General features: G+C 32.9%; 1 protein-coding gene across 2 annotated transcripts in view; it reads left to right on the top strand.

Annotated features, from left to right (window-relative positions):
• Nucleotides 1–20,284, top strand: part of LOC129216153 (pescadillo-like) — a 60,394-nt gene that overhangs the window by 37,130 nt on the left and 2,980 nt on the right. For both annotated transcript variants that reach the window (XM_054850314.1, XM_054850313.1), the window contains exons 8-13: nucleotides 270–329; nucleotides 9,704–9,787; nucleotides 9,924–10,057; nucleotides 10,788–10,913; nucleotides 14,673–14,857; nucleotides 19,168–19,263. In XM_054850314.1, coding sequence (XP_054706289.1) covers nucleotides 270–329; nucleotides 9,704–9,787; nucleotides 9,924–10,057; nucleotides 10,788–10,913; nucleotides 14,673–14,857; nucleotides 19,168–19,263 — 685 coding nt within the window. The remainder of the gene's footprint in view (nucleotides 1–269; nucleotides 330–9,703; nucleotides 9,788–9,923; nucleotides 10,058–10,787; nucleotides 10,914–14,672; nucleotides 14,858–19,167; nucleotides 19,264–20,284) is intronic.

The following is a 20,284-nucleotide window of genomic DNA, read 5'->3' as shown; positions in this document are numbered from 1 at the left end:
GTTTTTTCAGGTATTCATACTTCCCTAGCAAAATTGTATCCCCCCCCCTCCCTTCTCCAATTCTGAATATAACCATGTAGTTTGTTCTTAATTTTATATGATGTTTTTCTAGTGAATATTTCTAGTTTAGTGTTTTAAACAACACTAAACTAGAAAAATGTGGAATTTGTATCAAGTTTTGGGTACCAGTGTCATTTCAATGAATTTTTTACCCAGTTTTGTGAATGTGTTTGTTCTTTATTCACTTTAAAAATTGTTCATTTTTACAGCTTGCGATTGAAAACCCTTCTGGTGAAGATATGCTTGAAGGAGAAGAGGATGCTGTTGAGGTAATTCCTTTTACTGGAGCATTTCTGTTTTTCTTTTTTTTTTTAATTTTTCTGTCATATTTACTTAAATATTTTCACATCACTCAAGCATTTGATTTTCAAAAATTAGATTAACATTAAAAATATTGTTGCTTGATGTAGCTCAACATAAATACAACCGTGAATGCAGTGAATGAAAAATTATATTGCTAAAATTGTGGACAGAGTGGGATAGCAGTTAAGACGCTGGCCTCTCATGCCCAAAGGAGCAGGATCAAACCTGGCTCCAGACGGTGGATTTTCAAGGTGCAGAAAATCAACAGTGTCCATGCTGTATGACTATGGCATGTAAAAGATCCCTTGAGTACTTGTTTGGCATGAAGTATCTCTTGGCAAAATTAAGTTCTTAGTGCAGTTTTGCATCAAATAGAACTCAGGTGCCTTCATTCGGTAGGGAAACTGGGCATCAAAATTCTCGTGACTATGGCATCCCACTGATAGTGGTGCTACGTGAAGGAGTGAACACTATGCTAAGTGATTTCTCACTAGGTCTGCCAAAGGCAATGCCTGTACCGCAGCCCCATTAAAAAGAAAAAATATATTGCTAAAATCAAAGCATCCAATACAGTCAGACCTTAATATCTTGAACCTCCTTGTCTCAAAACCTTTGATGTCACTCTGTAGTATTTTTGGATGCATTTTTTCCAAAGTGTCTACCATTTTTTTTTTCACGTATTGGGGAAAAAATACTATTTTCGTGTAAATCCTGCTCCTGTCATAATTTGTTTCAAGCTTTTTTTTTTTTGTGTGTGTGTGCCAGGCAGGGTTCGCCGATATATATCAGTTGATACATGTCAGGATCAGTGGCGGATGGGACACCATGAATCGGCCCTGGCATTTATAGACCAGCCGGCCCCTTAACAATTGCTCCATAAAGAAGTGACCCCCCCCCCCCCCCCCCGCTCCTCTATTTTTTTTTCAAATTAATGTAAAAGAGAGAGCGGATCTAGCTTTTAGTATCAGGAGGGAGTCATCACTAGAATTTGAGGTTTCAAGTTAGTAGAATTTGCGTTTTGCAAAATTAGAGAAAACGAATAAATAATACGAACACCAGTAAAAGTGTAATTTTCATGTAGAACATGGGGATCCGGGGGCTCCCCCCCCCCCCCCCCCCCCCGAAATTTTTCGAAATTATGTCTCCAAAAACTCAATATTAGACCACTTTCGGATGACCTTATGTGATGTTTGCAGGAGGGGGGATTCGAACAATTCCCCATGAAAATTTTAATGCTTAAATGCACATGTGTAAGCTAACTTTGGAAACACTAGGAGAAGGGGTGGTAATGTTAGAGGAAGAAGAGTTCGGAGAGGGGCTCTCCCGGAAAAGTTTTGGTGACGGTGAGGAAAGGAGAGATTTGGAGTTTTGGCATAAGTTCTGGGCAGGAGAGGGGGGGGGGGGGAACGCTTTCCCGGCCATTATTCGAAATTGAAAATTTAGAAATGCTATTGTTCAATCACTAAATATGTTAATGATAGGATGGCTCTCTTTGGAAATTCTTGATAATTTTAACTCTAAAAACGCATTTTTAGTCTAATTTGACAATGTTAATGAGAGCAAAGATCTGATGCCACTCCCCTCGGGAAGTTTTTTAATTTGTTTTCTAAAAAATGCTTTCTAGATGTCCTTCAGTAATGTTAGAGAGTGAAGAGATTCAGGGGTGCACCCCAGGAAAATTTTCGAAATTGAAATCTAATAAAAAAATTTTGAAAAAAAAAATAAATAGAACCAACTTCAAAATTGCTCTAAAAAGTGAAAAATAATTTTATTCTTTAAACACCATTGATAATACTTTTAAACATAATTTTTGAAGTTGGCTCAAAAACAAAAAGTAAAGTTCATTGTAACCATGCTTGGTTCATATTGTTATCAAAAAATCATCCAAAGTTAGGAACGAAACATTTATATCGTTACTCAAATATGCTGTCATCAATGTGTAATGCATGGGGTAATGAAGAAACTGGGCCTGATTTAATTTATAGTTGTAACTGAGTTATGGCTGTGAATGATTTTATCGATCGTTTTTGCGCCAACTTCAAAAATTATGTTTAAAAGCATTATCGATGGTGTTTAAAGAATAAAATTATTTTTCACTTTTTAGAGCAATTTTGCAGTCGGTTCTATTTTTTTTTTTTTTCAAAATTTTTTTACATTAAAATTAAGTGATTGGTCAACTGCTATCATCCAAAGATTATTTTTTACTTTTTAGTTCCCTTTGCTACGAAAGCGTGTTTTTTTAGTTTTTTAAACTATTATTTTATTTCCTTCTTTTTAGTTTAACTTGTTTTACGAAAAAATATTTATTTCAACATTGTTCAAAATTTTTTATATTTATGAAATTTGCCCAAAAAAGCGACTAAAGGTCTCGGGTTGCATTCAAAACGTGGTCACTCCAAAAAGAGCAACTGTACCCCTTAAAGTGTAATAGCCAAGCTCTAAAAACATTCCAACTTTGCTGATAAACTGCCTGTGGAGTAATTGTCTAATCCAGCTAATCTATCTCAGTCTGAGGTTGCGTGCCAAATTTCAAAAGAATCTGATCGCAGGAAATGGGCGAAATTTGAGCTGCATGATTCCGTTACAAGATACATACATACATACAGGTGAAGCTAATAAAAGCATGTTAATAACCCCGACCAGCAGGGCCGATCCTAGGGTGTCGGCCGCCCGTGTGCAAAGATCTAATGTGCCGCCCCTCAAGAGTAATTTGCATATTTTGACTAACCTTTGACGTCCATATAAATATTTCTTCAAATTTCTATATCAAGTTCTAATTTAAAAAAGAAAAAAAAAAAAAAAAAAAACAAGAATGATGAACTTATAAAAAGGGAGAAAAGTTTATAGTAAGAAAATCCTTAGGTACAATTGATATCTTTGAAGAAAGTAATAGATATCAAAATTAAAATTAAATGTATTTCAGAAATATTAAGAAGTTACTATAACGAAACTTTACCTTATTTTTTTCATAAAAATGCTCCATACTAAAAAAATAAATACACGCCTTAAACTTTAAGCGATTGACAATAAAAATTTATCTTTGTTCCTCGCTGGAATTCATTTGTGTGTTAATTTAATTATAACCATTTAAATATTACGTTTTCCTTAACTAATTTACATTTCACATCATAGTTGCTTTTTGTGCAATCCTGTATCTGGGGCATTCCAAGGTATTTTTGACATTATGTAGAGTCCGTAACGTGACCTTTTTTTGCCATAACTTTTTAATTTACCGTTTGATTTGCAAATAATTTTAATTTGAGCTGGTGTGTTGAGAGGAAAAGATCAAAATAAAATAATATGCTAATCAAACAGTAAATTAAAAATTTATGGCAAAAAAGGTCACGTTACGGACTCTACATAAATGTCAAAAATACCTTGGAATGCCCCACCTCCTTACTCAGCCCAAATCATCTGTTATTGGCATACTTAGATAATGATAAAAATACTACTATAGTTGAAGCAAACCTAACCTAGTAGCATTGTGAAGGCTAAGCAGATCCTAATCACTGCATAAACTGTAAAGAAGAAAAATGAGTAAAACAGCTAATGCTAAATTAACTCCACTTAAAACTGATAAAAATGTAAAATGAAATATTAGATATAAGTAAAGAAAGAAACCTTAGTTTTAAGCCTACATATTGCAATAATAGTATAAGAATATAAAAAACACATAGCAGTTTGCTGCCCTGTTTTCATGTTCTCAGATGGTCTGGAACCCATTGCAGACATGCCAACTTTCCTGCTTTAGAGGTCAATCTCCGGCCTCCTGTCCCCAGCGTAACTTCTGCTTTTTCAGGAATGTAAAAAGTAACTTTGTGGAAAGTTTTAGTTTAGCATTCGTCTTACTAGAAAAAATTTAGAACACCTCGTAACTGTTGATGCAATGGAATCAGATTTTTTTTGCAGCAGAAAAAGAAAGAAAAAGTCTTTTAAAAAATGTTATCTTAAAATTGTATAATATTATATCATTGTATTACTTTTCTATATACTTTATGTCTAACGACAAGAGAATTATGAATTATGCACTAGCATTTATCTGGTTCCAAAGTACAAAATTATTTAAATACTAGCATTACCCGCACAGAGATGCCCATGCTAAAAATTTAATGGAAATCCGTTGAATAAAAAAAATTGACAGCCCCTCCCCCTGATGTGAAATGATCATTTTTCTTTGTATAAAATCCATACACACCTTTTCAAAAAAAAAAAAAAGTTTCTTTGTACTTTAAAACTTTTTGTCAAATCATTAAATTAGATTTACAGCTGCTTTAAAACTATTTAGCGAGTGAAGCAATTTTACTGCAATTTAAAATATTTCGCCAAATAAACAAAAAAAAAAAGAAAAATTAATTTGAATTTTGACATCTTGAATTCAAATTATGTTTTTCGCAATCACGAGTGTGTGTATGTAGGCGTGTGTGTTTGTGGGTAGGGGGTATGTGTATGTGTGTGTAGGCATATGTGTTTGTGTCTGTGTGCAGGCATGAATGTGTGGTAATTATGTGTATGTGTTTGTGTATGTTTGTAGATGTATGTGTTTGTGTGTGTGTGTTTGTGTGTGTGCGTGCGTGTGTGTGTGTGTAGTTGTGTATGTATGCGTGTGTGTAGGACATGGATGCAAACTGGAGACGGCTTTCGCTATAGGAGCAGCATCGGTGATGGTGCGGAGGGTGGCGGTGGGAAAATAAAATGATAGGATATCAAAACAGTCAAGTGAGAACAATAAGCAATCGTGATTGCTCAAAAAACATCATATAATATCTTTCATAATCAAATAATATCATTCCGCAACTCTATTGTTTATCATAAAACTTGCCCAGCAACCACGCTATCATAATTGATCCGTCTAACGAAAAAAAAACATCCCGTGGAACATTCTAAAATTGTCGTCAGAAAAAAAAGGAAAATGTCTTACATTTCACTCAGATAAAAACAAATCAAAAGTTTCTTTTCTTTCAAAACAATGAATTACATTAATGGTTGCTTTAAAACAATAATCCTAGACTGAACTGCTTCAGCGCCTAACGCTCCAAGTGACTACGCTACTGGAACCCAGTCCTTCTGCGATTGAAGCGGATGTTTTTTCTTTTAGCAATAATAAATGTTTCGCCAAACAAACGAAAAGGCATAAAATCACATTACAGTAGTTTTCAAATCTTTATATTAAGAGCTGCGTTCCCCCTGCTTTGCCCGGTTTACCTTGAGAATAAAAATTGTGTCAAGTGACATATATTTAACAATCAGTCTTAAATAAAAGAAAAAAAAACACAATGCAAAATTACCCTTCCAAACAATGACGACATATATTAAAATACTTTAAGAAATTAAAATGCGAAAGATGGATTTTAAAAGCCTAACCATGGAAACATGAAATAACATAAGTTTGAGAAATTAAATGCAAAATAAGGAATGACCAATAAGGATGCCAATGGATTCAAAAAGCATAACCATGGAAACGTGAAAATAAAATGGTTGACAACCTGAAGCAAAATGACATATTTCGAAATTGATTTAAAAATGCTTGCAATTTTTTTCCTTTGAAGATAGAAGCTAATTTTTCAACCATAGGTCGAGAGAGATCTGGAGTAAAAAATCTCGCTTTTTCCAATGCTGTCAAAAAGAAAACTGTGGGACAGTTCCTTCACTTTTTATTGATAGATTTAATGAAGAGAGTAGTGCCTAAATTTCAGCTATGCCTAAAAAAGTTCGAGCTAAAAACGCAAATTACTCCTGCCGTAATTAAGTTAGAGCATTGAAACAAGCTGTTTAGAATGCGGAAAATTCTACCCTTTTCAACGATACATACTATTAATATGTGCAAGTAATTTTTCACCCCTTTAATAGCCAATAATAGGCAATTTACGTGAAATTTGGGCCTAAATTGGAATGAAAAAAGAACTATTTATTGGATTTTTTCGAATTATAGCCTATGTTCCCTGTGGCAGAATTTTATTTTACTTTCTGCGACAAATTTTCTGGGCCTTATTTCTTTCTGCAAGAATGCTCCGTGAAGTGAAAAATGAACTAATGGACAAATTTAAGTGCAGTTCATTTCAAAAAGTGAAAATATTTATTTATTTATCAAGAAATTTCACACACCTTTTTATTTAGGTAAATTCATTTATATGAAAACGAAAAGCATTAAAGCTCAGTATCAGGGCTTCCAACAGATTTTCAGTTTTTGCTAGGGGGAGAAAAGGGGGTGACCTTGAGCTAAATCTATATTGTAAAAAATATTAACACCATGGTAACAGCAATTGGTAAGTGGAGAAAAAAATCAAATCTAACCAAAAGCAATGCAAATTATTATGCTAATTTATGTAATGCTAGTGTAAATTATTATGTTATAGCAGGGGGGTGATTGTTTAAACAGAGATGCCACTCTCATATTTCAGTTTTCAGTCTTAGTCTTTTAGCACTTACTTATCTGTAGTTCTCAATGCCAGAAAAATACAGATGCAACATCTATTCAATACTCAAAGAAATAAGATCCGAAGAAAAAATAATTTTTAATTAAAATATTCATTACAGTTTGGTACTCCCCCCCCCCCAAAAAAAAAGAAACTAAAACATGCATGTGATTTGAAAATATAAATAAGGATCACCCCTCCTCCTCCCATAAAAAAAAATAAATTAAAATATGCATTTTACACAATTAAAACGAAGTATCCCCCTCCCCCCAAAAGGAAAATGAATTTAATTAAAATATGCATTACAGTTTGAAAAAAAAAAAACTAAAACATGCATGTGATTTGGAGGAAAAAATGAATAAATAAAGGGCACCCTCCCATAAAAAAATAATGTATGCAATACACAAGATTATAAACAAAGTATTCCCCTCTCCCCAAAAGGAAAATAAATTTAATTAAAAAACACATTTTAGTCAGAACAAATTGAAAATTCAACCACCCCCCCAGAAGAAAATAAGATTTTATTAAAATACTAAAGCAAAAAAGAAATCCCACCCTGGGGTTGCCCCCCCCCCTAAGGGCCGGACGAACCCCCTTCAATATCGAGGAGACCCCCTAATGAAAAAATACCCCTCAAAACAACTCCCCCCTTACAAATTTTAATGTCTTAGTCTGCACCATGACCCCCCCCCTCAGTTGGGCACCCACCCCTGCCCTCTCCCTCATGTGAAAAAAAGAATTTAAATCAAGTACTGGAGCAAACAAAGTTCCCCCTTTCCATACGAAGAAAAAAAAATTAATTAGAGTATGCATTCAGAAAAAAATCTATGACTCCTCCAAAGAGAGAAGATTTTCATTCAAGTAAGCACATTCAAGTATTATTCAACTATTGGTCAGCCCAAAATAGAACACAATTTATCAAGTATTCCATCTGTTTTTTGTTGCTGCAACTTGCGACACCGCAAATAAGCAATTTTTTGAGGGCTAAATTAATTTTTCAACAGAGGTGAAAAAAAGCAAGTCGGCACGAGTCTTGCATACTACAAACACAAACATGTGCGTTGCCAGCCACTCTTTGATCAACACAGGGTTGCCTTAAAATTGCTCCACCTGGTGAGAAGTTCTGGTTGGAACTGGTTTCTATCCGTGCCATACCTCCCGATCTCCGATGTTGCAGACTACCACAGTCGTCAATGATTTTATTTTTCGTAGGAAATCAGGCCTTTTTCTTAATTCATAGTCCAGTTACATTTTTTACCAAGAAACAGCTATCCTTTGGATTGTTCTGCAGAATGATTTTATTGCTGATCCTTTTTTCCCCCTATCCCATTTTTCCCTCCTTAGTGCAAAATCTTTCTGCACAAACTCTCTCTCATTCTGCGACTATGTCGCCGTGTCGGCAGCTTTCTGCCACGGGGCCTATGTTACTCAGTAAGAAAGCACCTTTCATATAGTGAAAGAATTTTTCAAATAGGTGCAGTGGTTCCGGAGATTACCTCGAGCATATAAACACACAAAAATCTGCCCTCTCTCTTTATAGTATTAGTAAAGATTTTTTCGTATTTTTCTTCTGCTTTTTGGTTTTGTGTTGTTCTTAAGTTTGTCGTTTGGAATTGACATAATCATGAGAGTTGCATAATATCATTTGAGACTTTCGTACTCATTGCGAAATTCATTTGATTCTAAAATTACTTAAGATGTTCATTTGATTGACAGTTGTTAAGTTATAAAAACACTGAAGTTTCACTCAATTATTATTATTGATCATTATTTGATTATCAGGGTGGATGCCCATCGCTAGAGCGCATGTGTGCAAGATCTTCTGTCTTGAAGAAATGACTAAAATGGTAATCAAGATTAACAAAAAAACAACATTTTGATTTTTGAAAAGAAAAAAAAAGAATTTTGTAAATGCAATTTTGGCATTTTAAGCATGTAGTAATATGGATTGTATGTATACTATATTATACCACAGCATATGGTATATGCTGTGGTTTTGTCTGATGGGATTTGTGGGGGGTAGAAAAGTTCAAGACATATTCTGTACTATTGGCACCCACACCACTTTGCCCGTAGTAGAAAATTAAAAGGTCATTTGGTTCGCCTGTATATTTACAAATAATGGATGATGAATTTCTCACCAATTTGCTATGTTATTTGCTCGCCCATGGTCATATATGGTAATTTGGTCGTCCGCATTATGATAATTTGCTCGGTAAAATGTTCTTAAAATTGGAATAGAAGAACAAAATCAAATTTTCGAAAATTCACTTCGAGGTCTCACCCCTACGCTACGAACTAAATTTGTGCCAAGTTTCATGAAAATCAACTGAACGAGCTAGGCGCTGTGCACGTAACAGACAGAGATCCGGACATACAGACTTTCAGCTTTATTATTAGTAAAGATTAGCTAACGCACTCATATTTTCACCCATTTCTTGAAATATCATGCCTTATTTTTCTCAAAACATCATACATATGGAAACAAGCATGGGCACCCATATGCAAAATTTTAAGGGGGGTGGGGGCTCAGATATTTTTTCCATTGTTTAGCAGAATATTTTCCCCCAAGAAAACCGATTTCAGTACATATTAGAATTATTAAGATTTGACATTTTTAATGACATATTCATTTATAGCTGGAAAAGAAATGTTTTCATATTTTTACAAAGAAAAAAGTACTAAAAGCAAGAAAGTTCTATTTTCTAGGGGGGGGGGGCTTGAGCCCCCACTTGCCCTCCTATATGGGCAACCATGGAAACAAGTTTTTTTTATAACTTTTAATTTTGCAAAGAAATTCTTGAACATTTGTTTTATATTTGTTCATTGAACCAGCAGCTTAAAAATAATTTTATATCAGTATAGATTTTTTTCTTTAGTTGTACTGAAGTGCAGTTGTTTAAAACTAATTACTATTTTTTATTTAGTTTGTTGCTGCACTTAACTTATCCTTGAAAAATTCAGTAGAAGAGTGTTCGGAAGAGGATGCTCAGTTGGATGAGTTTGAAGAAGTTAGTATTGTTTTTGTTATTACCTTTTTAATGTTATCCTGTGATAAATGAAGATTTTTTTTTTTAAGTGAATATAAAATAAATCAGTAAAATAATTTAGATTTTTTTATTAATTAATGTTATTATTTTTGAGTAGAGTGAAGACAATGATCAGTTGAAAGAGCAGAAAGCATATCAAGAGAACATTAAGAAGTTACAAAATCTCTTTTCTGGATGTAAAATTTTCTTGAATCGTGAAGTACCTAGAGAGAGTCTTGTATTTATTATTAGGTATGCTACTTTCCTTTTTAAACTGGTTTAAGTCTACACTTAAAATTTTTTATATTATATTTGATATATATGATTATTTTATAATTTACATTATTCTTGTGCTATTCAATGCTTTTATTTTTCAATTCGTTAGGTATGCTAATAAACCTGTTCTCTATTCTTTGGATTGCTTACTATTTCAATTGATGTCTTAGATTATTTTATTCTTGTAAAAAAGAAGGCCCTTAAAGACTTGGTTTGAAAAGAAAAAGAAAATCTTTAAAATAAAGTGGAAAGCTATATTATGTTTCGAGAAAAGCATGTATCATAAAGCTAGATTTTTTTCATGATTCTAATTTAAGTTTTATTTGTTTTATTTCTAACTCTAAAATATGCTGGATAGTGAGCATAGGTACAATTCAAGTATTTGGAGACTTAATTCTTTAAATGATGTACTAAATTTGCTCATGTAATAATCATTTTTGCCTATCAAACTGCTACTTTCTGTGGTCTTCTAAGAATAGTTCTGGGCAGAAATCTAATAGAATTGCTAATCTGGTAAGGGTTATCAGTTTTTGAGAACAAAGTCAACTGATTAGTAATATGGCAAAAATGACAAAAAAAAAAAAAAAAACATAATGAGGATGCTTGGTTTTGGAGAATTTTTCTACTTCAAACATAACCTACGCAATTTACTAGTATTGTGTACGTAAGTACGTTTTGTAGCTTATCAAGCTTGGATTACTTTCAGATGTTTTGGTGGAGAAGTTTCCTTTGATAAAACTGTCTTCGTTGGAGCTACTTTTGATGAATCTGATGAGGCGATTACTCACCAAATAGTAGATCGACCTTCGTTAACAAAACAATACATCAACAGGCAAGTTTTTTCTTTAAATTTGTTAAAATTTTTATTTTCAAGTTTTTCTAATAATTCTTATTGAAATAATACCTAAATTCAAAATAATAGAATACTTCTCACTTTTTGGAAAAAGTTTATTTTAACCGAATATAAGTGCAAATTAGGTATTTAAATGAATGTGCCACCTTTCTTAGACTTTAAAGTGTGAATTTCATTTCAAATATATTCAATTAAAAATAATCTCAGACAGAATAATCCCCAAGTTTATAGGGGTGATGGTTTATATTGAGTCACAAAATAAGAATATTCAAGCTAAAGGGGGGGGGGGAGCATTTTCTAAAGAAACTATCAATACTAGAATGCGTCATTTTTTGCTGGATTCAGTGATTTTATCCTTTCACACACAGATTCTACCACTTGTTTACATTAATCGTTTCTGACACCATTTCCATACCTCTTCAATGCAGCAACGAGCTTAATTTTGATGGCGGGCACCAGGTCTTGAACCGCTGTCATTAGATTTGACGGTACCACAAATTCTCGATCGTATTGAGATTGGTAGAGTTGCTTGACCAGTTTAATACCGACATTCCTCTTTCTGTTTAAAATCTATGAGTCGATTCAGAGACATGACACGGAGTAGAATCTTGCTGAAAGATAAAATGTGTCACTAAATGTGTAACTGCTGTGCCTCAGATGTAGTATCATGGAGTATTATTAATGAACAGCGGAAGTCACGCATTATTTTATTTTAAGATACATGCAGTTTCCCGATTCCAGCAGCCCTCATGCACCCACAAGCCAAAAATAATGTCAAATTGGAGAGAACGTCTTACAAGACTTCTCATACGCTTTTCTTTTTAAACGTCAAAGATTCATCACTGAATATAATACTTTTCCAACCTTGTTGCCCCTATATGAGTTTCTCTTTGCTCCAGGAGCGTCATGCACGTTTCTACTTCATGTTTATCTTTGGTATTACATCGTAGATCCGCAATTGAAACAGCAACTACACCGTCCAAGTGTAGTTGACGTAGACAAGATAAATATACATTCCTTTCAACACTTATGGAGGTAAAAAGCATTTTTCAAGGATTATTTTGGACGATTTACTTTAATCTGAGTTCATCTCTGCCAGGTGCTACAATTTTTCTACCTCGTTTGCTTCGGTTACTTTTTAGTTGATCAGTCCTTCTATATTCCTTTAAAATGCCATAAATTGTAAAACTTTTATTTGAATTGAGTTGGATAGTTTTTTTCTAACTTTAAGAAATGTTACAATATGTAACTTCATTTTCTTCGTATTTATCACCTTAACAACCCATTTTTGAGCAATAAAAGGCTTTTAAAAGAGGGTAAAATTATCCGAGCGCCCAAGTTCCATACTTGTGACAAACTATTGGTTAACAGGTATGCAAATATTTTTGCTACTTTTTAAAATTCACATTAAATGAATAGATTATTCTAATTTTTTGACCCATGTAAAAAATCTATCTATTTTTCCAATGTGTTAATGATTCATAAGTCGTTAAAATAATATCTGAAAAGTTGTTTAAATTGATTTACCTATTCATGAATAAGGATTTTTACTCTTTAGAATTTGCATGCGTTCATTTTTCCTGACTCAAAGATAAGTTTTGTTCAAACAGTTCTGTTATTCTATCTTTTTGAATTTGGGTTGTATATTCTTTATAGGGTAGGAAAATTAATTGGCAGTAATTAGTAATCGGCTGCTTTGCCGATTTCATAATTAGGCAGATTTTGTCAATGCATTGAGGGGGAAAATGTTTTTTAACTACTTTTAAATCTTTAAGCATTCTATGAGCAAGACACCAAGATGAATTATTGATGAATAAGTGTATTCACAATAAATGAATGTAATTTTCTGTAATGATAACTATAGCATGTAGTGTGAAAGTGCACTGCATAAAATTGAATGAAATATTTAAAATAATCCTCACAGCTGACCTTCATGCAAAATTATTATGAAGATTTAAATCCAAGTAGTTTTAAATTGTTTGGCAAAGGACATGATTATTTCAGGACTGTCAGGACATAACCTGTTTCTTGCTGGTTCATATATATTTCCTCCTACACTAAATAATTCTACACTTTGTTTCATTATTTCACTTATCTTTAAGAATTAAAGACTTTAAGACTTTTAAGTACTTAAATAATCTTCATAAAATTCTTAAGACTTTTAAGAATTTTATGAAGATTACTTAAGTTTGTTTTAAATTATTTTTTTTTAAAACAAAATTGATAGTAGAAGTAGGGGCAAAGTGAAATGGTAAAATATTTACTCTGCTTTTAGCGTCTCATATCTAGCAATACACTGGCCTCAAACAGTTACGGTACAACCGGTTATCTGCGTCTAATTTGCATTTTTCATTTTAAGCTTATTTGTAATTTAAATAAGTTGTACAGTTTTTTCAAGTGCATAGGGGGAAAATGAAATAGTTCATTTCATTTACTTATTCAATCCATTTTTAAAATCACTTGCAAATTCATTTATTGATTATTTCTCATTTACATTCCTTCATTTAATAATTCCCTTATTATGTATTATTATTCCCGTATTCCCTTATTATTCCCGTATTTATTAATGCATTCACTAATTTTCTTATTCATTTCACTATTTTATTCACTCATTTATTTTTTCTCATTTATTCACTGATTCTTTTATTTGTTTATTGTTTCCTTTCATTTTCACTTATTCATTCATTCCTTTATTAACTCATTATTTCATCGAAAATATGTTTAATAATCGAAGAGAACATATTTCATTTTTTAAAAAAATCTTATATTTCACTTTTTAAATCCCCAAGAAAAAATGAAGTGAAGAATTGCTACCTTTTTGGAAGTACAAATTTACTGCCAAAAATAAAAAATGATGTTTCAATACAAAATTAACAACAGTAAAACCAACGGTAGTGGAGTCACATCATGCATTTTCATCAAACTCGTTATTTTTTGCGCAAAATGTTTTTCATATCCCATGGGCGATCCCAATGAGTGATGTTTTGTTAAGACTCATTGGACTTTTTTAAAGTACACTTTAGCGTACCAAAAGATAGCCGCTAATTGAGATATGACTTAGTAGTCCTACAGTTGGTGTACGGAACTCGAGATAATGACGAATTCATGTGACGAAGTAGTCCTTCCTAAATAGCAAAACTTTTTCTATTTAACTTTTAGAAGAATAATGTCAATCCCGCGGGACCCCGAGGGATTGGCTCCTTACGATCCCGTAATCCCGGGGGACTGAGATTGGCGCGGGATTGGAAACCCTAATTCCCCTACTGCTAATTTTATCAATTTCATTTTTCTGCTTTGCATAAATATGCATATTTTCAGTTTTGCAACATGCGTCCTATAACAATACTTTTCTCTATGCAATACTTATACTTTGGTGCAATAAGAGAACCTTATAGTTTTTATAAAGGTTATAAGTCTTGGATTAAGTGGTTACAAATAACGAAAAAGGTAGCTACCAAGTTAAAGCATATGCTGTTTTTTTCACGCCTAGCTAACGTAATGTAACTTTATAATAATAATATGGAAATTTGCTCACAGAAATTGAATGAAATTTTGAAACATTATTTTGAAAATGAAAAGAATAAATGGTAAGGGAGAGATGGTAGTATTAAAAAAATCATCATGTCATTTAATTGGCTGACTAATTGACAGCCGATTTATTGGTAATCAGCCCATTTGCTTATTGGTGTATTCCTAATTCTAAATTATGAAAATGTTTTAATATGTTTCTGTGTTTAGATACTATGTTCAACCCCAGTGGATATTTGACAGTGTAAATGCAAAAATGTTGTTACCTGTTGAACTTTATTTTCCTGGTGAAATTCTGCCACCCCATTTATCACCATTTGTGGAAGAAAAAGAAGGAGACTATGTCCCTCCAGAAAAAAAAGCTTTGTTGGACTTTCAGAAAGGAATAACTACTGGTATTTTATAAATATTTTTCTTTTTATTGGATTTGAAACAATTTTTCTGGATTTTTGATAAAATGCACCCAATGCTCTGATGATAATGTGTAAAATAATTTATATTAACAATGTATTAGTTTGTTACTATAAAACACATGTAATGACAAAATCCAAATGTCCGGTAAACCTCAGTAAGACGCTATCACCCCCTGCTCACTGGTACTCTCCAATCCCTAGAATTACTTATGCATGTGCAGTTTCTATTTGATCAATTCATGATCCCAACTCGCTTTGCTTGCTGATTGGACACTAAAATATTTTAGTCTAGCTTTATCACTATCACAGAAGCAGTCGATACTCTGTTAAAAATAAGGCATAGTTAAAAGATGTGACAAAACTCTCAAACTTTAGTTGTATTTGAAAAAAGTATTATTATTCTGCTGGATCTAATTTGGCTTTTGCTGATTTAGACTATTTCGACTCTAAATTGAAAACATGTTGTTTTGGACACCACCTATCTTTTTAGGTACTACTGATGTCCCTGCAATAGTTTCATCTCTAGTTTTTTATTTTTATTTATTTATTTATTTATTTATTTATTTTTTTTTTTTTTTGCATGCTGTGGCTGGGTTATGGTAACTTGGTCCCTTGGCAAGATTGCAATAAATAAGGTTGCTTAATTCAGTTGGTGGAATAATTTACATTTTAGTAAAACTTCTGTTATTTAGTGGCTTGTTTTGGTGGATTATTACTTTCTTCTATATCTAATATATAGAAGAAAGTATTGGATTCGTGCAAATTTTCGAATTTCGAATTTTGACGGATTCGAACGTTTTGAGGTGTGCTGAGTCCATTTCGACCATTTTTGGAAAATGTCTGTCTGTCTGTGTGTGTGTGTGTGTGTATGTATGTGTGTGTGTATGTATGTGTGTCACGTCTGTGTGTGACCAGTTTTTTGTAGCCGCTCTACAACAAAAACTACCGCATGAAATCGAACGAAATTTAGTACACATATGTGCCCCTATGTGAACTTGTGCCCATTAGTTTTTGGCGCGAATTCCTCCAAGGGGGGTGGAGTAATGGGACGTTTTTCGAGTTACGCGTGCTTGCTATTCCTCAGGAAGTTACTGGTGGAATCAAACAAAATTTGGTCCATATGTTGGTATTAACAGGAACAGGTGCTGATTCAATTTTGGTGTCAATAACTCAAACGGGGGTTGAGCTGTAGAACGTTTTTTGTCGTCAATTGTGACTGCTGTATCTCAAGAAGTAATGAACGGAATGAAAGAAAAATTTATCGGCAAGTAGCCCTTAGTGGGTATAAGAACTGATTTTATTTTTGTGTCAACAGCTAAAAGAGGGGTAGCGCAATCACCCTTTCTTTTTTTCCATTTTGAGTGCCCTATCTCAAGAAGTAATGCTACGTTCTGGTTGAAATTTGGAATATATGTGAATCCATATGTAAACAGGCTTTGGTTCAATTTTGACGCCGATCGCTCCAAGAGGTGTTGATTTTTTTTTTTTTTTTGCGAATGAAAATATTTTTATTAATGCAACAATAAGAAAGATAAATCGTAATAGATTGTCGTCTGCGTATTTCTCGTGATTTTAATTGTATGGAAATGATAGGAAATATTATCTCAATGATTTAAAATCTTGAACTGTTGCCATCTTATGTTTGTTAACAAATAAAATATTTCTAATTCATTCAAGCAAGGCTTTTAAAATAACTTTCAATTTTCGCTCTTTGCTTTGCTTTTGCAATAATTCAGACATTGGGATAGTCGTCAAGTTTTTGCTTGGTCATTTTGTTTTTGTTGGGAATATTGCTTCCTCGTCAAGCATGGGGAGGGATCAGGAAAAAAAAAAAGAAAAAGAAAAATATAGAAGAAAGTTTCGTGATGGCCACAACATACTAGTAATTGTATGGAAATGATAGGAAATATTATCTCAATGATTTAAAATTTTTAACTGTTGCCATCTTATATTTGTTAACAAATAAAATATTTGTAATTAATTCAAGCAAGGCTTTTAAAGTAACTTTCAATTTTCGCTCTTTGTATTGTTTTTACAATAATTCAGACATTGGGATAGTAGTCAAGTTTTTGCATGTGTCATTTTGTTTTTGTTGGGAATATTGCTTCCTCGTCAAGCATGGGGAGGGATCAGAAAAAAAAAAGAAAAATATAGAAGAAAGTTTCGTGATGGCCACAACATACTAGTTTTTAATTGTAATGAAACTTTTCGTGGTTTGATCTAACTTACTTTTTTTTTTGTCAAAATTTTGAATTTAAATCAAATTTTTGAAATTGCTGTGCTGGCAAAAATATTTAAAACTCACCTGGACCATCCTACTTCATCTACCCATGCTGCTGTTTCCTTTGCGTCTTGCAAGAAATATTATGATTGCTTTGTTGCAATATAACTATACCCATCAACACTTTTCACTTCAGGGTCCCCCGTACCTACCACTTTTGTGGTTTAACCATTTGGATGGGACCCTGAAGACAACTCTGATTTTTTGATCCAAACCAGAAGCTGAGCAATCCCTGGTCCAGCACCCCCCCCCCCTTCCCCCGAGGTACCGTTCACTTGGAGGACTTTGTGACCACAAGCACAAAGCATATTTAATGTCCCCCCAGTCACCATTAATGAAGACAGGGGATCTGACCGGCTAGGATCAAACCCGGGATGTATATCCATCGACAGTGGCCCCTGGTTTTGAAAATCAGTGGGGGTGCTCAAACGTCGAGTCCAAATGGCGTCCAAACAAGGGCAAATTTTCAAAAGTAATTTACAAGAAAATGCTTTAGGTTTTTTAGAAAACTAAATGAAACACTATAGGGCCTACTAAAGACCTACCCAACTTACTAATTTTTAGATCTACAGTACTTAGGTGCGTAAAAGAGTTGCTGGACCAGTCTTTAAAAAATTTCCGTTGCAATAATGAGCCAGGGTGTGAAATAGGGTTCAATTTCTAGGGGGGGAATGTCCCCCTTTACTTCAGATTCCAGGGGGGATTTTTTGAATTTAAAGGGAGAATTTTTATGAGTTCTGAAAATTTGTTTAGAATTTTTTAATAAATCATTTTTATTTTATTTTCTATTTAATCATTTTTAAATTATAATTTTTTTTTGTGTAATATCAACCCCACATTTTCAAATAACTATTCAGTAATTTTGCAATTTTATTTTATTATTTCATTTTTAATGAAATATTTCACAACTAAGTAACATACATGTACACTCAATTATTTTTTTAAATAGACCATTTTCTGGATCTAATTATCCGAATGGGGTTCAGCTCCCATTGATTAGAAAAATATTTCTGCTGCACAAAGATTTTTTTCTGACGATCAAAAAGTTAAAGTAAAAAATTGCCTATATACCTATTGAAAACAGACTGTCGTTTCCAGCAGCTTTTGGGTCGCCTTTCGACCGGCGGATCGAAATCGGTTGATGTGGGCGGCGGATCGGAATTCATTGATGCCGGCGAATCGGAATTCGTCGATGTAACTTGTATTGCTTTGAATTGACGGACGCTTTATTAAATTTTTTCCATCTTTTTTAAAAAAAAATGGATTTTGAAATATTTTTTATCTTCTCCGCTTTGAGGTTGGTTATAGAGTTTAAGAATTTACAGGGGGGAAATCCCGCATATTGCGACCTTTGGATTGTGCGGGATTTACAGATTTTGTGTGCGTTTTGCGCAATCCCGCGCTCTATTTCAAACCCTGAAAGAGCAATCCTTTTCTAGCTTTTACATACTTATCATTTAAGCTGAAGTTAAAATGTCTGAATGTTATTGATCTTTTTAAACACTATGCATACACTAACAGCGTTTTTACCTAATTTGTGAATTATCCGCGAAATCAATTATTTATGGTTGCTGTATTACCCTATTCTGCAGATAATCAGGAATTTTCAGTCCTAAATTTTTCAAAGCCAAAAATTATATTAAAAATATTTTCCCATTTTGAGAATTTTCTCTGAATTTTTGTTATTTTTCAAAATTTTTTGATATTTCACTGATTAATAAAATTTCCTGATTTCCAGGTTCTGTCGCCACCCTAAATTACTAAATACAGTCGAACCTCATTAATTCAAACATGCTTAAAATGAATAACAGCTAAGAAAAACTACATTTGGGTTGATTGTTGTTCGGATAAGACAAACTACAGTTAAAACAAATTAATTTTAAAAGTTCATTTGAGTTCTTTTTAACAAGGTTGAACTGTAATAGTATTAAATGTTTGAAATAAGATTTTTTTATGATTTTACTATTCAATAATCCTAGTCCCAAGTGTTTGACTTTTCAAAATTATTTAGGTTTACGAAGAACAGAAGAAAGTGAAGATGATGAAAATGATACTTCGGACATTGAGGAAACTAATTTTAAAGATAGTACAATTGTTGAAAATAATAGTAAGTTTTTTTTAAACAATATTTGTGCTATAAAAATTTGTAGTCGCAATACAGTTGTCTCTGTGTTTAAAGACTTTCAAGGGACCACAAGAAATCGTCCTTAAGTAGATAGCGTCCTTAAATAGAATGCTTTTAACCCTATAGTGGACCATCTGGGACCGTGAAAAGCCGTCTTTAAATAGAGAAAGTCGTTAAATAGAGCTCTGTTAAACAGAGAGCCTACTGTATTGTCGGTTCAATGTTCAAAATTTTTGATAAAATTTTTTCAGAAGTTAGGTTATCTTATTTTCTTTAATCAAATTCTGGTATGGGTCATTACATGTCTGATCAACCAAAATATCATCTATATTATCTTGACCATCTATATTTATATGAAACTTGCAGAAATCTTTCTCTTAGACAACTTGAATTTTACAGAATTTTGTAAACGATCTATCATTCACAAACTCACTATCTTTTTACCTTTTTCAAGTTTTAACACAGTATCTTAAGCAAATTTTGAAATAAATGTATAGATTTTAATCGACTTTAATGAGTTCATCCCAAAATTTTCAGAGTGCGACCTTAAAAGGTTCAGCAAAAACGTGTCCTACGTTGTTTGCTTTAACTGCTGATCGCTTCATATTCCCACTCTGAGAATTTTTAGATGTATTCATTAAAATACATGGAATATTTTTATTTTTTTGAAATTTTAGGGTTAATTTTTAGATTAATTAACCTAACATAAATAAAAGTTGATTATATTTTTGTATTTGACATGTCGAGAACTATAACGCATTTGTAAATTTTCAATCATCTTGTTTATGTAACTGTCACATACAACATTCATAAAGCGCAAATTCACAATTCATTGAATCATGTATTTTGAGGTTTCAGGGAACCCTCACCCCGCCCTTTATGCAAAAAGGGAGCATTGGTATGTAAAAATCTTGTAGCTATTTTGCAATTACAGTACAACTCTGAGTTAACGATTTTCTCAATTTAATGATGCATTTCACTTGTCCGGATTTGACTGTATTAA

This window comes from Uloborus diversus, chromosome 2 (assembly GCF_026930045.1).
Source record: "Uloborus diversus isolate 005 chromosome 2, Udiv.v.3.1, whole genome shotgun sequence".
NCBI lineage: Eukaryota > Metazoa > Arthropoda > Arachnida > Araneae > Uloboridae > Uloborus > Uloborus diversus.
Note: the sequence above shows the minus strand (reverse complement) of the source record. Positions and strands in the feature narration are given on the sequence as shown.